The sequence below is a fragment of the Dendrobates tinctorius genome, unplaced genomic scaffold, assembly GCF_039654945.1.
Source record: "Dendrobates tinctorius isolate UK_male_01 unplaced genomic scaffold, ASM3965494v1 ptg000070l, whole genome shotgun sequence".
NCBI lineage: Eukaryota > Metazoa > Chordata > Amphibia > Anura > Dendrobatidae > Dendrobates > Dendrobates tinctorius.
In genome coordinates this window covers 74,491,277-74,506,865 of record NW_027361738.1, presented here as the reverse complement: position 1 = coordinate 74,506,865, position 15,589 = coordinate 74,491,277, and the positions used below count along the sequence as shown (strand labels likewise).

At 43.0% G+C, this 15,589-nt stretch overlaps 1 protein-coding gene across 1 annotated transcript in view; it reads left to right on the top strand.

Annotated features, from left to right (window-relative positions):
• The window catches only part of CROT (carnitine O-octanoyltransferase), a 34,643-nt gene extending 25,809 nt beyond the window's left edge, over positions 1-8,834 (top strand). Inside the window, exons 16-17 of the mRNA XM_073581922.1 lie at positions 3,624-3,743; positions 4,520-8,834. Coding sequence (XP_073438023.1) covers positions 3,624-3,743; positions 4,520-4,640 — 241 coding nt within the window. The 3' untranslated portion in view covers positions 4,641-8,834. The remainder of the gene's footprint in view (positions 1-3,623; positions 3,744-4,519) is intronic.
• Positions 8,835-15,589: the final 6,755 nt, after the last annotated feature.

Sequence of the window (15,589 nt, the reverse complement as noted above, 5' to 3'; positions counted from 1 at the left end):
CTCAGGGGTTCTATTCCAACCTTTTTGCGGTTCGCAAAAAGGACGGGTCTGTCAGGCCTGTTTTGGACCTGAAGCTTCTGAACAAAATCTTCAGGATCAGACATTTCCGGATGGAGTCTCTCCGTTCAGTCATATCGGCCATGGAGCAGTGAGAATACATGGCCTTAATAGACATCTAGGACGCATATCTGCATATCCCATTTTTCCTCCTCATCAGAGGTTTCTACGCTTCACCATCGGCGATCAACATTTTCAGCTCGTAGCGCTACCCTTCGGGCTAGCCACAGCTCCCAGAGTGTTCACAAGGGTTATGGCAGTTGTCATGGCCACACTGCATTCTCGAGGCATAGTCACCTTGCCTTATCTGGACGACCTCTTGGTCAAGAGCCTGTCAATACGGGCATGCGAGGAAAAGGTCAACATCACACTAGATACTCTTGCTCGCTTAAGATGGTTGGAAATGCAAAGAAGTCATTCCTTGTGCCAGCTCAGAGGATCTCCCTCCTAGGAATGATCTTCGACACTTGCCGAGGGTTGGTAATTCTCCCTCAGGAAAAGGCGCTAGCTCTCCGGCAGGGAGTCCGGACACTTTGCCAACCTGTCCCTCATACCATCCGATCCGGGATGAGGATTCTAGGGAAAATGGTGGCAGCAATGGAAGCGATACCTGTCGCCCAGTTTCACCTTCGCCCCCTGCAGCACGTCCTCTTGTCAGCCTGGGACAAGAATCCTTTCATGCTCGATCGGCGGTGCCGACTGTCCTCTCAAGTCTGGCAGTCGCTTGGATGGTGGATAACCAGTTCCTCTCTGGCCCTGGGGAAACCTTTCCCCCCAGATCATTGGCTGGTAATGACAACCGACGCCAGTCTGCTCGGTGGGGGAGCGGTGTTTCGCCACCACACAACCCAGGAACGGTGGTCGCCACAGGAGGCACGGCTCCCGATCAACTTATTGGAGATACGAGCAATTCGGCTGGCTGTGCAGAAGTTTCATCACTTTCAAGCAGGCCGCCCGTCCGGATTCAAACGGACAATGCCACGGCGGTGGCTTACATAAATCATCAAGGGGGCACCCGCAGCAGAGCAACCATGTGCAAGGTGGAGCTCGTTCTTCAGTGGGCCGAAGCAAACCACTCGGTGATTTCGGCTGTCCACATTCTGGGGTGTGGAAAATTGGTCTGCAGACTTTCTCAGCCGGCAGGGTCTTGCATCCGGAGAGTGGTCTCTACATCCCGAAGTTTTTCAGCAGATTTGTCAGCTGTGGGGAGCTCTGGATGTGGACCTGATGGCTTCCAGAGTGAATGCCAAGGTGCCGACATATGTCGCTCAGGCCAGGGACCCGCAGGCATTCGCGGTGGACGCGTTGGTTCTGCCATGGAACCAGTTTCGCCTCCCATATCTATTTCCCCCACTGCCACTACTTCCGAGAGTCATCAAAAAGATCAAGTCGGAAGGGGTGCCGGCGATTCTGCTGGTCCCAGACTGACCCCGTCGAGCGTGGGACGCAGATCTAATGCAGCTGCTCACCGACGTTCCTTGGCGCCTGCGAGAGCGCACATATCTACTGTCTCAAGGGCCGATTTGCCACCCGAACTCAGGGACCCTGTGTTTGACGGCATGGCCGTTGAATCTTGGATTCTAACCCAGGCAGGGTTCGGGAGTGAGGTGGTTGCTACAGTGATTAGCGCCCGGAAGCCTGCTTCAGCACGAAGTTACCACCACACCTGGAAGGTGTTCTTTGCTTGGTGTCGAGGCCGCGGTGTTTCTCCGCTGAGATTCTTGATCCCCAACATCTTGGCTTTTCTCCAGTCGGGCTTAGAGAGCCCGGATAGCTCAGTTGGTAGAGCATTAGATTCGGGCTTTGCCTCAAGCTCCCTCGGGAGACAAATATCGGCCTTATCCGTCCTGTTCCAGCGCAGAATTGCTACCAATTTGCAGATGAAGACTTTTCATTCTCCCACTTGGTACCTCCCTATAAGGCGCCTATGGACGCCTGGGACCTTAACATGGTCCTAAGTGTTCTGCAGGAAGCTCCATTTGAATCGCTTCAGGATATCTCTTTGAGGTACCTTTCCTGGAAAGTGGTGTTCCTAGTGGCCATCACTTCCATCAGGCGGGCTTCAGAGCTGGCAGCCCTATCCTGCCGAGCTCCGTTCCTCATTTTCCATAAGGATGAGGTGGTCCTCAGACCAGCCCTCCTTTTCTGCCGGAAGTCATGTCCTCTTTTCACATTAATGAAGATGTTGTTTTGCCTTCATTTTGTCCGGCACCGGTGCACTGTGTGGAAAAGGCTCTTCATACGTTACACCTGGTAAGAGCCCTCCAGAGGTACGTGTCGCGGACGGCACCCTTTCTTCAGACAGACACGCTGTATGTGCTTCCCGAAGGGCGCAGGAAGGGACTCGCTGCCTCAAAATCGACCATAGCCAGATGGATTCGTTTGACTACTGCATTAGAGGCACGCCGATTCCAGCAGGGATAAGAGTGCACTCTACCCGGGCAGTGGGCGCCTTTTGGGCGCTTCGGCAACAGGCTTCGATGAAACAGGTTTGCAAGGCAGCAACCTGGTCCAGCTTGCACACATTTGCCAAACATTATAATATCCATGCTCAGGCCTCGGCGGATGCAAGCCTGGGTAGAAGGATTCTCCAAGCAGCGGTGGCGCACCTTTTAAACAAGAGGTGCATGTAGCTTGGATCGGTGAGTCAATCTCCCACCCAGGGACTGCTTTAGGACGTCCCACAGTATCTGTGTCCACCAATGAGACGAAGGAGAAACATGGATTTTTGTGATAACTCACCGTAAAATCCTTTTCTCCGAGACGCTCATTGGGGGACACAGCACCCACCCTAATAGCCAGTTGGCTCTGTTTTTGTTTAGTTAATACGCATTTATTTATTTGATATAAGGGTGGTCCTTTTCTGGACATGTTGTACCTGTATTAAGGCTGATTTTGTTGTCCTCCTACTGCTTTGGCACCGAACTGGGTTCCGCCCGCAATAGGGGCGAGGGTGTATATGGCGGAGGAGGAGCTAACCTCTTTTTTTCACTTAGTGTCAGCCTCCTAGCGGCAGAAGCATACACCACAGTATCTGTGTCCCCCAGTGAGAGTCTCGGAGAAAAGGATTTTACGGTGAGTACTCACAAAAATCCATGTTTCAAAAATTTTAAAGAATATACTATTTGGTTTTGTTGTAATCACATTGACATGTGATTTTAATCACAATGAATGCTGTTAAAAACAAACCCCCCAAAACAACGGCGGCACTTTTTTTTTATTTTTGTTTTTTTTTTACCATTTGACTGCATTTGGAATTTTTTTTTTTTTTATGCATTTATATGGTAAAATTAAAAAAAACTCTTATACAAAACTACGACTCATCCTGCAAAAGAGAGCAAAGTTTCATACGGCAATGTCGATTAAAAAATAAAATAGTTATGTATCTTCGAAGGACGGGAGGAAAAAAATTTTTTAAGAAAAACTGGTCATGGCAGGAATGGGTTAAATCCTGCAGTCATTGCGTTGTGTGTTGCAAAGTAAATTGATGATGCACGTTATATTGTCACTTTGCACTGAATTCACCCATCTGATATGTTCACTATGTGTCCTTGGTGTGATCCCAGTGGAGGTGGCGGCAACTTTGTCCTTTCCACGAGTCTTGTCGGCTACACAAATGTCCTCGGAGCTGTAGTTCCTATGATAAAAGATGGATACGGCTTTTTCTACAGAATCCGAGATGACAGGTACGTCTTCAACTGTTTGCGATGTTTCTGCTTTTAAAGGACTCTTAAAGTCAGATTTTTGTGTTTAAATGTGTTCGTGAAAAAAATGTTGTTTTTTTTCCTTTTTAAATTCCATATCACAATTTTTATTAAAAATTAAAAAGTATTGCAATACTCACACCGGCCACTAGGGCTCTTTTAGACTCTAACTTCCTGTTGTTTCAGGAAGCGACACATGAACAGTAGCAGCAATGGAGAGACCCAGACCCTATCTTCTGAATTGTAGCTTCCAACGAGGGTGTGCAGAAGTCATTGGGGGGTCAGCTGTGACATTGAGTTTTGTGATCGGTGGATCCAATGTTATCAGCCATTGTGAGCCTGTGTCTGATGATAATGAGTCTACTGAAAGCTCTTCCTAAAAGGGCAGGAAGTAGGAGTCTAGAAAGCTCCAGTGTTTTACATCAGAAGCCACCTTAAAAAAAAGTGGCAAGTACTTTTTTTTTTTTCCCACCAGGCGTTTTTCAAAACCTGAAAAAAAAATGCTCAAAAAAGACACGTGAATGGCAAAATGTATTTTTTATTATATTTTTTTATATTAAAATTGAATAGGGAGAGTATTTCAACTTTTCTTTTCTTTTTTTTTTTTTTTCTTTATAAAAAGCATTTTTTTCAACTCCTTATGGACATATCACTATGCTGAATCCCTAGAGTGTTTTTCTTTTCCTTTTTTTTTTCCTCTTACCTCTCCAAAGGACTATTAACATCATTTTTTCTTATTATTATTTTTGATGTCCCAGGTTTGTTGTAGCCTGCAGTGCCTGGAAGTCCAGCCCCGAAACCGATGCTGAAAAGCTGTGCCAGACCGTGTTCCAGAACTTCCATGACATGGTGCAGCTGGCGGTCAGCGCTCAGCTGTAGTCGGTGACGACCACGCGCCTGAGGGCTTTTTAACTTTCCATTATCACATAAAAACGCAGAAATAGGTTTTAGCACAATGTTTACAAATCCTCGGACCGAGTTTCGGGGTCCGTGCAGGGGCTGCGATTTCCGGACCCGAAAATAACAACCTGATATATGCTCATGAGGACGATGAGTTCTGTTCGGTCCAGAAGCCGCAGTCCGTACATGGACCTTTTAAAGCTTGGACTTGTGAAGCCGATCTTACCGGTATACGTGGACCCACCACACATAGTCCGCGGACCCACCACACACAGTCCGCGGACCCACCACACACAGTCCTACAGACAGAGCCTGCCTCGTTTTCCTCCATATTTAAAGGGGTCTTTAAAAGAAGATCATCTTTTTTTCATACGATTTGACTTTTTAAAAGGAGATGTCCCATAAATAAAAAGATAAATGTAAGATTGGTGGAGGTCCGGCTGCTGTGACCCTACTAATCTGTAGCATGGGTGGCCCAAAAGTCCCATGTATAAATGAAGTCTTAGTGAGCACATGCAAGTTATTCGCCTCTGGAGACCATTATTTTTTGCGTAAATATATGTATTTTGGGCTAAAAGTAATTTTTGCAGTCGGGTGTAAATTTTGCACTGATTTTTCTCCCCCCCCCCCCCCCCCCGGGCTCTCTGCTTCTCTGATCATTCAATTTTTATGTCGTCTGTGGTCATAAATCCAGTTGAGAGGAGCTCAGAAAAATGACAGATAAAGGAATTAGAACCTCCCCAACAGACAGTCAGAACGGGCTCACTGGCAGGTTCTGCGTTAGCTCATAGAAGCCGAACGGTGAAAAATTGTTAATGAAACCCAATTGCAAAAAATATTTTTAGCCCCAAATACTTACCGTACATATATGTAAAAAAAAGTATCCCCAAAGGTGGCCATCCCCTTTAACTGTCTAAAATTCTTGTGGACAGTTAATGGACTGATAGTGAAGATTAGGGGGACACACTTGCCCATTACACGGGAATTTGGGACCCCCATCATTTATCACCTTTCCTGTGATATATTTGTTTGTGGAGGATTGGGGTCTAGGGGGCTAATACAAGCAGTGGCTAGATTTGGGGGGGGGGGGTGTAGCGCAGTTCTACTTTGCACCAATCAAGTAGATTTGGAGCCACGGCCATCATGGATCTTAGTGGGCACAAGGTCAGGCTTTAACTCTCCTGCAGCATGAGAACAGGTGACTCCACTCCCATTTAAAGGGGTTGATCACATGATGAATGATAACTTGCTGAGGGTCCAGCCAATTGCACATACACCGATCCCAATGGACTGGCATGCCACCAGTCCATTCAGAGCCCCTTTCTCCAGATTGCTGGGGGTCCGAGCAGTCGAACTCTCAGCGATCAGCAAGATATCGCCTTTAAACTTCACGTCGGCACCCTGCGGTATGTCCCACCTTATTGAGCCATAAGAGGGGCAGTACCCGTTATTGTTTCCACCCCACCCTTCACTATTACACTGATTTACCCACAATGGAGCGGCTCTGTCTGTATCATGACAAAAAAGACAAACAATGCAAAAGCGGGTCCTAAAAAAAAAAAAAAAAAAGCACTAACCAATGCAGAGTGCTCAACGCAAAAGCAATGCAATGTCATAAGAAACCATAAAGACTTCATCAGTCTTGGTGTATGAGAGACAGGTCTCATCTGTTTTATCACTTACCCCCGAGAGCATGGGATTTTTTTGTTAATTTTTATGTTTTGCTTTTAATTAGAGATGATGATTCGCTTGGTCGGATGTTAGATGCTATTGATGCCGTCCATTCCTAGGCTATACTGTGTACAACAAGAACATTCTGGGCTTACAAGGGGTTCTAGAGATAAGTTAATATACATCATGTGGTGATTATTATTATTGAGTCAAATTTTTGCACTTGAGGTTTTTAACCACAAAAAAAAGTTAAAAAAAATAATTAATCCTGAGCAGTATTTCTCATATATTTACCCTTTTAAGTTGACTCCAATGATGCATTAGGGTCACCGGTATAGAGAAACTTTTTGAATGTACTTTGGCAGATGTACGATTTTAGAAGTAGATTTTTACTTAGAGACGACCCGCCGTCAGGTCTTGGTTTTTTTTTTTTACATCCGCCATATGGTTCCAGAGATGTGAGTCTCTTTATGTACCACTAGTTTTTAACTATCCCGAAGGGGCGGTGCTTACAGATCCTCAGGGGAGTGTTTTTAGAATGCATTATTACCTGTAAGTACCGCCTCCTTGGTAAAAACCATAACATTTTAGCACCAAATGAAAAGGCCCATATCTCTGGAAAAGTGTGATGGATTTAAAAAAAAATAAAAAAATCCGAAATACTCAGGCAGAGTAATGTTCTATCACCGCACACTCTTGATAGATACTTGTGACGACTTTATTGTACAGATATAGATGCAGCAATAGGATAGAGAACATGGCGAGGCGACAAAAACATAACGTTTCCACCCTCGTAGGGTCTTATTCATACAGTCGTTGTTGGCAAGGTTCACTGAACGGTATAAAGGATATTCTGCTTGTAAAGGACACCTGGGTCCAGGGTAGGTCCGGCGCACCCCAACACTGCAGCCTACAATCCAAGGCGCAGGTGCGCCGGACCTACCCTGGACCCAGGTGTCCTTTATCCTTTATACCATCCAATGAACCTTCCCAACAATGACTATCATTGCACTGCGGATTTTAAGTACGTAAAAGTTGCACCAAATACATAACCTGTGAGCCCGGCCTATACAGCTTCTCCTGCTATGGACAAACCGTAGTTATTTAAAAATGTTCCATTATGATAAGTTGATCACTAATTGCCCTCCGTACTGGACTTTACTCCTTGCGATCAGTAGTGATCTGTGGAAGTAGTAAGTGTCTCATTTACCTACAGTGCCACCACTGGACAAATGAAGCATTACACATCAATGGCTTGTCTGTGGACAGGACGGGTCCTCCACAGCGAGAGACGCTCTTTGTAACCACTCTACACTCTTGCCGAGAGATGCGGATCCTGAACAGAGGATTCCCGTCCTTTATTGCCACATAATTCTCCATTACATGTCAAAATGGCACAACCACTGCTAAATCCGCGATTGTCACAGTAGTATCCTATATGTGAGGATTTAGCACAGTAAGAACTAGTTCTATACAGCATCTGATCATGTCAGAGATGGTAGGGGAGACCTAAAAAAAAAGCCCTTGAGCTCTTTAATGTACGATAAAATGTAGAGATTAAGTTATAGGCCTCAAGCCTGAGGTTGCGCTACTGAGATATACTGATGACCATATGTTCTCCTCGAAATGTTAGTCAACTATGTCATAGGCCCAATTCTTGATAGACAATCCTGTGGTCTAGTCGCAAAAGGGCTTCAGATTGTGACGTTCCAACCTGAAAATGAGGCGGCTTGTTTTAGTTTTCAATAAAATCATGTACAAAAAATATTAAGTCCATTGGATGGTTGATAAATGTTGGACCGCTGAGGGATCTGCTGCTGGATACCCCCACCGATTTCAGAATTGGGAGCCTAAAAGTCTTTTTGTGAGTGGAGTGGTAATAAGCAAGTGCCAGCACCACCGATGATGGAGTTCATTGGTCACACTTGCTCATTACCGCTCCATTCACAAAGAGGACTTTAGAATCCCCATTCTCCTGATTCGGCAGTGGTCACACCAGTCAGATAATGTTTTGGGGTTTTTTGTGAGAAAGCCTTTTTATGCTTAATCTTCTACTTTTCTCATCACTTTTTAAGTTTGTGAGAATAGATGTTGCAAAAAGCTAAAAAGATTAATGAAAAAAATAGTACGTTTCATACTAGAAGGAGGAAGATTTACAACTCATGTCATCATGACAGAAATCGGAATGTTGCCCTCAGAGTCTCAGTAGTGCAGTCTCAGGCCTCGGGCCTGTGGCTTCTACCCATCTTATTTGAGGTCGGATGCAAGATGTGAAATAAGGATTTTTCTAATTCTTAACGTAAGGAGACCTCATCTTCAGGATATTGTGTAGACCACACATGAACGGATTGATGACTGCACCTATGACTTTCACACTGAATGTATTTTTCTCTGTGTGCTTCCAACCTCAGTGCTGCTTTACAGGATCTGGCCTCGCCGCTAGTCTGACTGTACTGTTATTAATAAGAATTTTAACATAGAAAATAAAGCATTTAAACACAATGTGTTGCCGTCGTCTCTCTCCGCCATACGCTGTGTCTATATATAAGCTGTATATACAGTACAGTGCAAAAATTTTAGGCAGTAGTGGAAAATATGCTTTAACCCCTTCACCCCAAAGCCTGTTATCACCTTCCTGATTGGGCCAATTTTGTTTTTTTCAATTCTGACCGCTGTCACTCTATGAGGTAATAACTCTGGAACGCTTCAACGGATCCTAGTCATTCTAAGACTGCGTTCTCGTGACATGTTTTAGTTCATAATAGTGGTAAAATGTCTTTGATGTGACCTGCGTTTTATTTGTGAAAATATCTTAATTTTGGCAAAAATTTTGGAAAATTTAGCAATTTTCAAACTTTAAATTCTTATGCCCTTAAATCAGAGAGTGGTGTCACACAAAATAGTTTAAAAATAACATTTCCCACATGTCTACTTTACATCAGCGCAATTTGTGAAATATAATTTTATTTTTTTTTAGGAAGTTATAAGGGTTAAAAGTTGACCAGCGATTTCTCGTTTTTCAAACACAATTTACAAAAAACATTTTTTTGCAGAGATCACCTCAGATTTTAAGTGACTTTGAGGGGCCTATATGAGAGCAAATGTCAAAAAGTGACACCATTCTAAAAACTGCACCCCTTAAGGTGTTCAACTCCACATTTAAGAAGTTTATTAATTCTTCAGGTGCTTCACAGGAAGTAAATGGAATGCGGAAGGAAAAAATGAACACTTATTTACAAACCTTTTTAGACCCAATTTTTTTTTTTTTTTTCATTTTCGCAAGAATAACAGAAAAAAATGGACCCCAAAATTTGTTTTGCAATTTCTTTTGAGTACGCCTATACCCCATAATTGGGGGGGGGGGGGAACCACTATTTGAGCGCACAGAATGGAAGGAGCACCTTTTGACTTTTTAAACGTAACATTTTCTGAAATAATTAGCGGACACCATGTCACATCTGGAGAGCCCCTGATGTGCCTAAACAGTGGAAACCACCCACACAGGTGACCCCATTTTGGAAACTGGACACCTCTCAGAACTTATCTAGATGTGTATTGAGCACCTTGAACACCCAGGTGCTTCACAGAAGTTTATAACATTGAGCCTTGAAAATGAAAAAAAAAAACACATTTTTTCCCCACAAAAATATTTTTAGTCCCAAATTTTGTATTTTCATAAGGGTAACAGGAGAAATTGCACCATGCAATTTGTTTTGCAATTTCGACTGAGTACGCTGATACCCCCTATGGAGAGGAAAACTACTGTTTGTGCGCACAGCATGGCTCGGAAGGAAAAGAGTGACATTTTGGAATGTAGAATTTGATGGAATGTTCTGCAGGTGTCATGTCACGTTTGGAGAGCCCCTGATGTGCCTAAACAGTGTAAACCCCCCACAAGTGACCCTATTTTCATAATTAGACCCCTCAAGGAGTTTATCTAGATGTGTGGTGAGCACCTTGACCCCCAGGTGCTTTACAGAAGTTAATAACGTTGAGCCGTGAAAATAAAAAACATCACATTTTTTTTCACAAAAATGTTTTTAGCCCCAATTTTTTTATTTTAACAAGGTTAAGAAGTGAAAATGCACCCCAAAATTTGTGCTATTTATCCAGAGTACACTAATACCCCATGTGTGGCTGCACAGTATTGCTTAGCCAACACTGATTTCTCTGGTCCAGGTATTGCTGGACTTGTGTTTGAAGGAGCTACAGTTGTGGCCAAAAGTATTGACACCCCTGCAATTCTGTCAGATAATACTTAGTTTCTTCCTGAAATTAATTTGTCTTAAATGAAAAAACACAAAAGAGAATGAAGCAAAAAGCAAAACATTGATCATTTCACACAAAACTCCAAAAGTGGGCCAGACAAAAAAGTATTGGCACCCTCAGCCTAATACTTGGTTGCACAACCATTAGCCAAAATAAATGCGACCAACCGCTTCCGGTAACCATCAATTAGTTTCTTACAGTGCTCTGCTGGAATTTTAGACCATTCTTCTTTGGCAAACTGCTCCAGGTCCCTGATATTTGAACGGTGCCTTCTCCAAACTGCCATTTTTAGATCTCTCCACAGGTGTTCTATGGGATTCAGGTCTCATTCAGGGACTCATTGCTGGCCACCTTAGAAGTCTCCAGTGCTTTCTCTCAAACCATTTTCTAGTGCTTTTTGAAGTGTGTTTTGGGTTATTGTCCTGCTGGAAGACCCATGACCTCTGAGGGAGACCCAGCTTTCTCACACTGGGCCTTACATTATGCTGCAAAATTTGTTGGTAGTCTTCAGACTTCATAATGCCATGCACACGGTCAAGCAGTCCAGTGCCAGAGGCAGCAAAGCAACCCCAAAACATCAGGGAACCTCCGCCATGTTTGACTGTAGGGACCGTGTTCTTTTCTTTGAATGCCTCTTTTTTTCTCCTGTAAACTCTATGTTGATGCCTTTACCCAAAAAGCTCTACTTTTGTCTCATCTGACCAGAGAACATTCTTCCAAAACGTTTTAGGCCTTTTCAGGTAAGTTTTGGCAAACTCCAGCCTGGCTTTTTTATGTCTCAAGGTAAGAAGTGGGGTCTTCCTGGGTCTCCTACCATACAGTCCCTTTTCATTCAGACGCCGACGGATAGTATGGGTTGACACTGTTGTACCCTCGGACTGCAGGGCAGCTTGAACTTGTTTGGATGTTAGTCGAGGTTCTTTATCCAACATCCGCACAATCTTGCGTTGAAATCTCTTGTCAATTTTTCTTTTCCGTCCACATCTAGGGAGGTTAGCCACAGTGCCATGGGCTTTAAACTTCTTGATGACACTGTGCACGGTAGACACAGGAACATTCAGGTCTTTGGAGATGGACTTGTAGCCTTGAGATTGCTCATGCTTCCTCACAATTTGGTTTCTCAAGTCCTCAGACAGTTCTTTGGTCTTCTTTCTTTTCTCCATGCTCAATGTGGTACACACAAGGACACAGGACAGAGGTTGAGTCAACTTTATTCCATGTCAACTGGCTGCAAGTGTGATTTAGTTATTGCCAACACCTGTTAGGTGCCACAGGTAAGTTACAGGTGCTGTTAACTACACAAATTAGAGAAGCATCACATGATTTTTCGAACAGTGCCAATACTTTTGTCCACCCTCTTTTTTATGTTTGGTGTGGAATTATATCCAATTTGGCTTTAGGACAATTCTTTTTGTGTTTTTTCATTTAAGACAAATTAAATGAAGATAATAATACCAAAGAATTTGTGTTTGCAATCATTTTCAGGAAGAAACTGAGTATTATCTGACAGAATTGCAGGGGTGTCAATACTTTTGGCCACAACTGTACATGCCTATATAAATAGTTTGGGAGTGAAAACCTGCTGACAAGTCCCTCGTAGTCAGGTTTTTATTTTGAATATGTGTAAAAAAAAAATAAATAAATAATGCTTTTTATTATTCATGTCCCAATCTATTTTTTTTTTTTGCCATTTTCACATTAGCTACTAGAATTAATTTAAGACTCCTACTTCCTGTAGGACAAATGGACATTAGCAACAATAGACTGACCCCAATCCTATCTTTTACATAGATGCATTATTTTAGCGCTAATCTGTGAAAATATTGTACAGGAGGAGGTGAGCTGTGACATCGGCTATGGTTCATCCCTTTTTATCTACTGTATATAGAGGTGTTATCAGTCATTGTACAGGAGGAGGTGAGCTGTGACATCACATATTGTGAATGGTGGATCCTGTGTTATATGTTGGGTATACTAATAGATCACAGACTGAATATGAGTCAACAGTGTGATGCAGCAGCAAAAAAGGCAAATGCAATTCTAGGATGTATTAACAGAAGCATACAGTCTAGATCACGTGAAGTCATTATTGCCATCTACTCCTCTTTGGTCAGACCTCATCTGGAATACTGTGGCCAGTTTTGGGCACCACATTTAAAAAAAGACATCAACAAACTGGAGCAAGTTCAGAAAAGAGCAGCCAGAGTGGTGACCGGTCTGCAAACCCTGTCTTATGAGGAAAGGTTGCAGGATTTGCGAATGTTTATCTGGCAGAAGAGAAGACTGAGAGGAGACTTAATAGCTGTCTACAAATATCTAAAGGGCAGTCACATTGTAGAAGGATCAACTTTATTCTCATTTGCACAAGGAAAGACTAGAAGCAATGGGATGAAACTGAATGGGAGGAGACAGATTAGATATTAGAAAAAACTTTTTGACGGAGTGATCAATGAGTGGAACAAGTTGCCACGAGAGGTGGTGAGTTCTCCTTCAATAGAAGTCTTCAAACAAAGGCTGGACAGACATCTGTCTGGGATGATTTAGCAAATCCTGCTTTGAGCAGGGGGTTTAACCAGATGGCCCAGGAGGTCTCTTCCAGCTCTACCATGCTATGATTCTAATGATTCTGCTGTATGTAGCGTTGATATTCGGGGTTGGACATAGCATTGGTGCATCCTGTGCAACCTCCCCTATGCCGAAGATGTAAGGGGGCCCATTTCCGCCTCCATTATTGTACTGCAAAGACGCCATATACTGTTCTTGCCCAATGACCCCCTTTTTGTTCACTCCTCTTGTCCGTGAGAATACTGATTAAATCGTTCACCGCTGCCACCAGTTTGTGAGGATTAACAGCTCCGTTGCACCAATCGTCAGCGCAATTATGTAAATGATTAAAGAGTTATGGACAAGGCCGTGGCTGCTTCCACTAGTAGTCCACAATAGCAAAAGAAACTACAAGCCGCAACCACCAATCCTTTATACAGGAGGATTGGACACCCGTTACAGGTAGCGTATGGCTTCAGGGGTGCAGTTTATCGAGCAAGAAGAACTGAGCTATTGTATATATTTAATCCAGAAAGGTGGGCAGTGTTAATAAAAAAATATACAATGTGGGAACAAAACAATACGGTATGTAGAATCACATGCTGTAAAAGGGATAACAAAAGGAAAATTACTAAGCCTCTGTCACAAAAATGGCTCAGAGCTTAGTGGAGGGAGTTACTCTATAACAAAATAGAAACCAAAGCAAGCTGTACCTTCCAGGACTGATAAAATTCACAAGCCCAAATTCTGTTTTTATGACATCAAGGTTATGCCCACTTACCACTCTTTGGCGAGCTCATATGAGGGCTGGTCTTGGGATATGCTAGGTGTTTTAGAAATTTATGAGGTTCCCAACTTTCAGGATATCGTCACCCCTGGAGGTCCCATGTGGTAGATATTTTAATGTTTTCTATTGTGATTTTATTGTGCTATGGTGATGAAATATGACATGGATAGCATCATCCATCAGATCACAATATTAAGTTGGAGGGGTTAGGATGGCCCTACAGTGATGTGAATGAATGCGTTATGTTCGTAGTTTCAAAACGACACCAAAAATCTATCTCCCATAAATATCGGATCTATGCAAACCTCAATATTCATCACTGACAACTGGCTCCAAAAAGTCTGTGATTGGTGCTTTGAAAAAAAGAAGCTCTTGCCTTGGAAGTGTACTTCTCCTCTGAGTAAACGAATCCCAGTCTTGGTGGCTGGTTCTCAGAGCAGATCTCCTGCTGTAATTACCTGGTCATTGCAGGAGGACTCCACGTCAATGGAGGTTGAAGGGTCAGCTCTTTCTCGCTTCCCCAGTTAGAATTTAATCCCATATGTTCAATGTGAGGGTAAAATATCAGACATATCCCCTCTCCGGACATGTCTTTTATGGATTTTAATTTTTCTCTATTACATCTGTATTAAGTCTTTGTATAGGAGGGGGAGGATTTGACAGGGACATTGCCTATCGTGAATAGGAGATCCTATGTTATCTACTGTATGGAAAATTATCAGTCATTGTACAGGAGGGTGAGAAGGTGAGCTGTGACATCCCCCATTGTGAATGGTGGATTCTGTATTATGTAATGTATACAGATGTAAAGAGGAGTTATGATATCATGTATTGTGAATGGTGGATTCTGTGTTATGTAACTGAATGTAGAGGTATGAGAAGTCACTGTACAGGAGGGAGAGGAGGTGATCTGTGACATCCTCTATTGTGAATGGTGGATCATGTGTTATATTCTGTATATAGAGGTGTGAGAAGTCACTACAGGAGGGAGAGGAGGTGATCTGTGACATCTTCTATTGTGAATGGTGGATTCTGTATTATCTATTGTGTATATAGGTATTAGTCACTGTACAGGAGGGGAAGGAGGGTGAGCTGTGACATCACCTACTGCGGTGGATCCTGTGTTTCGTCTGTGTATAGTAGTTACCTTTCATTGTAATCTTCTCTGTGACGATAATGAGACTTCTGAACACTCTTCTGTACAGATGTTTCAGTCTAGTATAAGGCCTTTTTGACAGAGATAATTGCAAGATTTCAGATTTTTTTCTTTTTTTAAGCATTCGGAGATGGAAAAAATAAAAATAATCCAGCATGTTCCACTGCGTGTATCTGTGCGTCTGGCAACTTATACAAGTCTTTGTGCATTTTTATTTACTAGGCAGTCTTACACCCCTCCATTACTGAAATTATCATCAACTTTAAAAAGCTGTATTTAACATAAAAAACTTGATTTCAACAACAGATCATTTCCTGGTGACACATGCCCTTTAGAAAAATTTTCTTTAAGAGCTCAAAACTAGTATTGTTTGCTTTTCCTGTAGTTACACCCTGGTGATAGGTTTCTTTAGTTTATTAGGGCATGGTCCTAGGAGGACTCTGTAACTACCTTGTCCATATTTATACTTCACTGAAAAACAACCTCAAACAAACCGCCAAG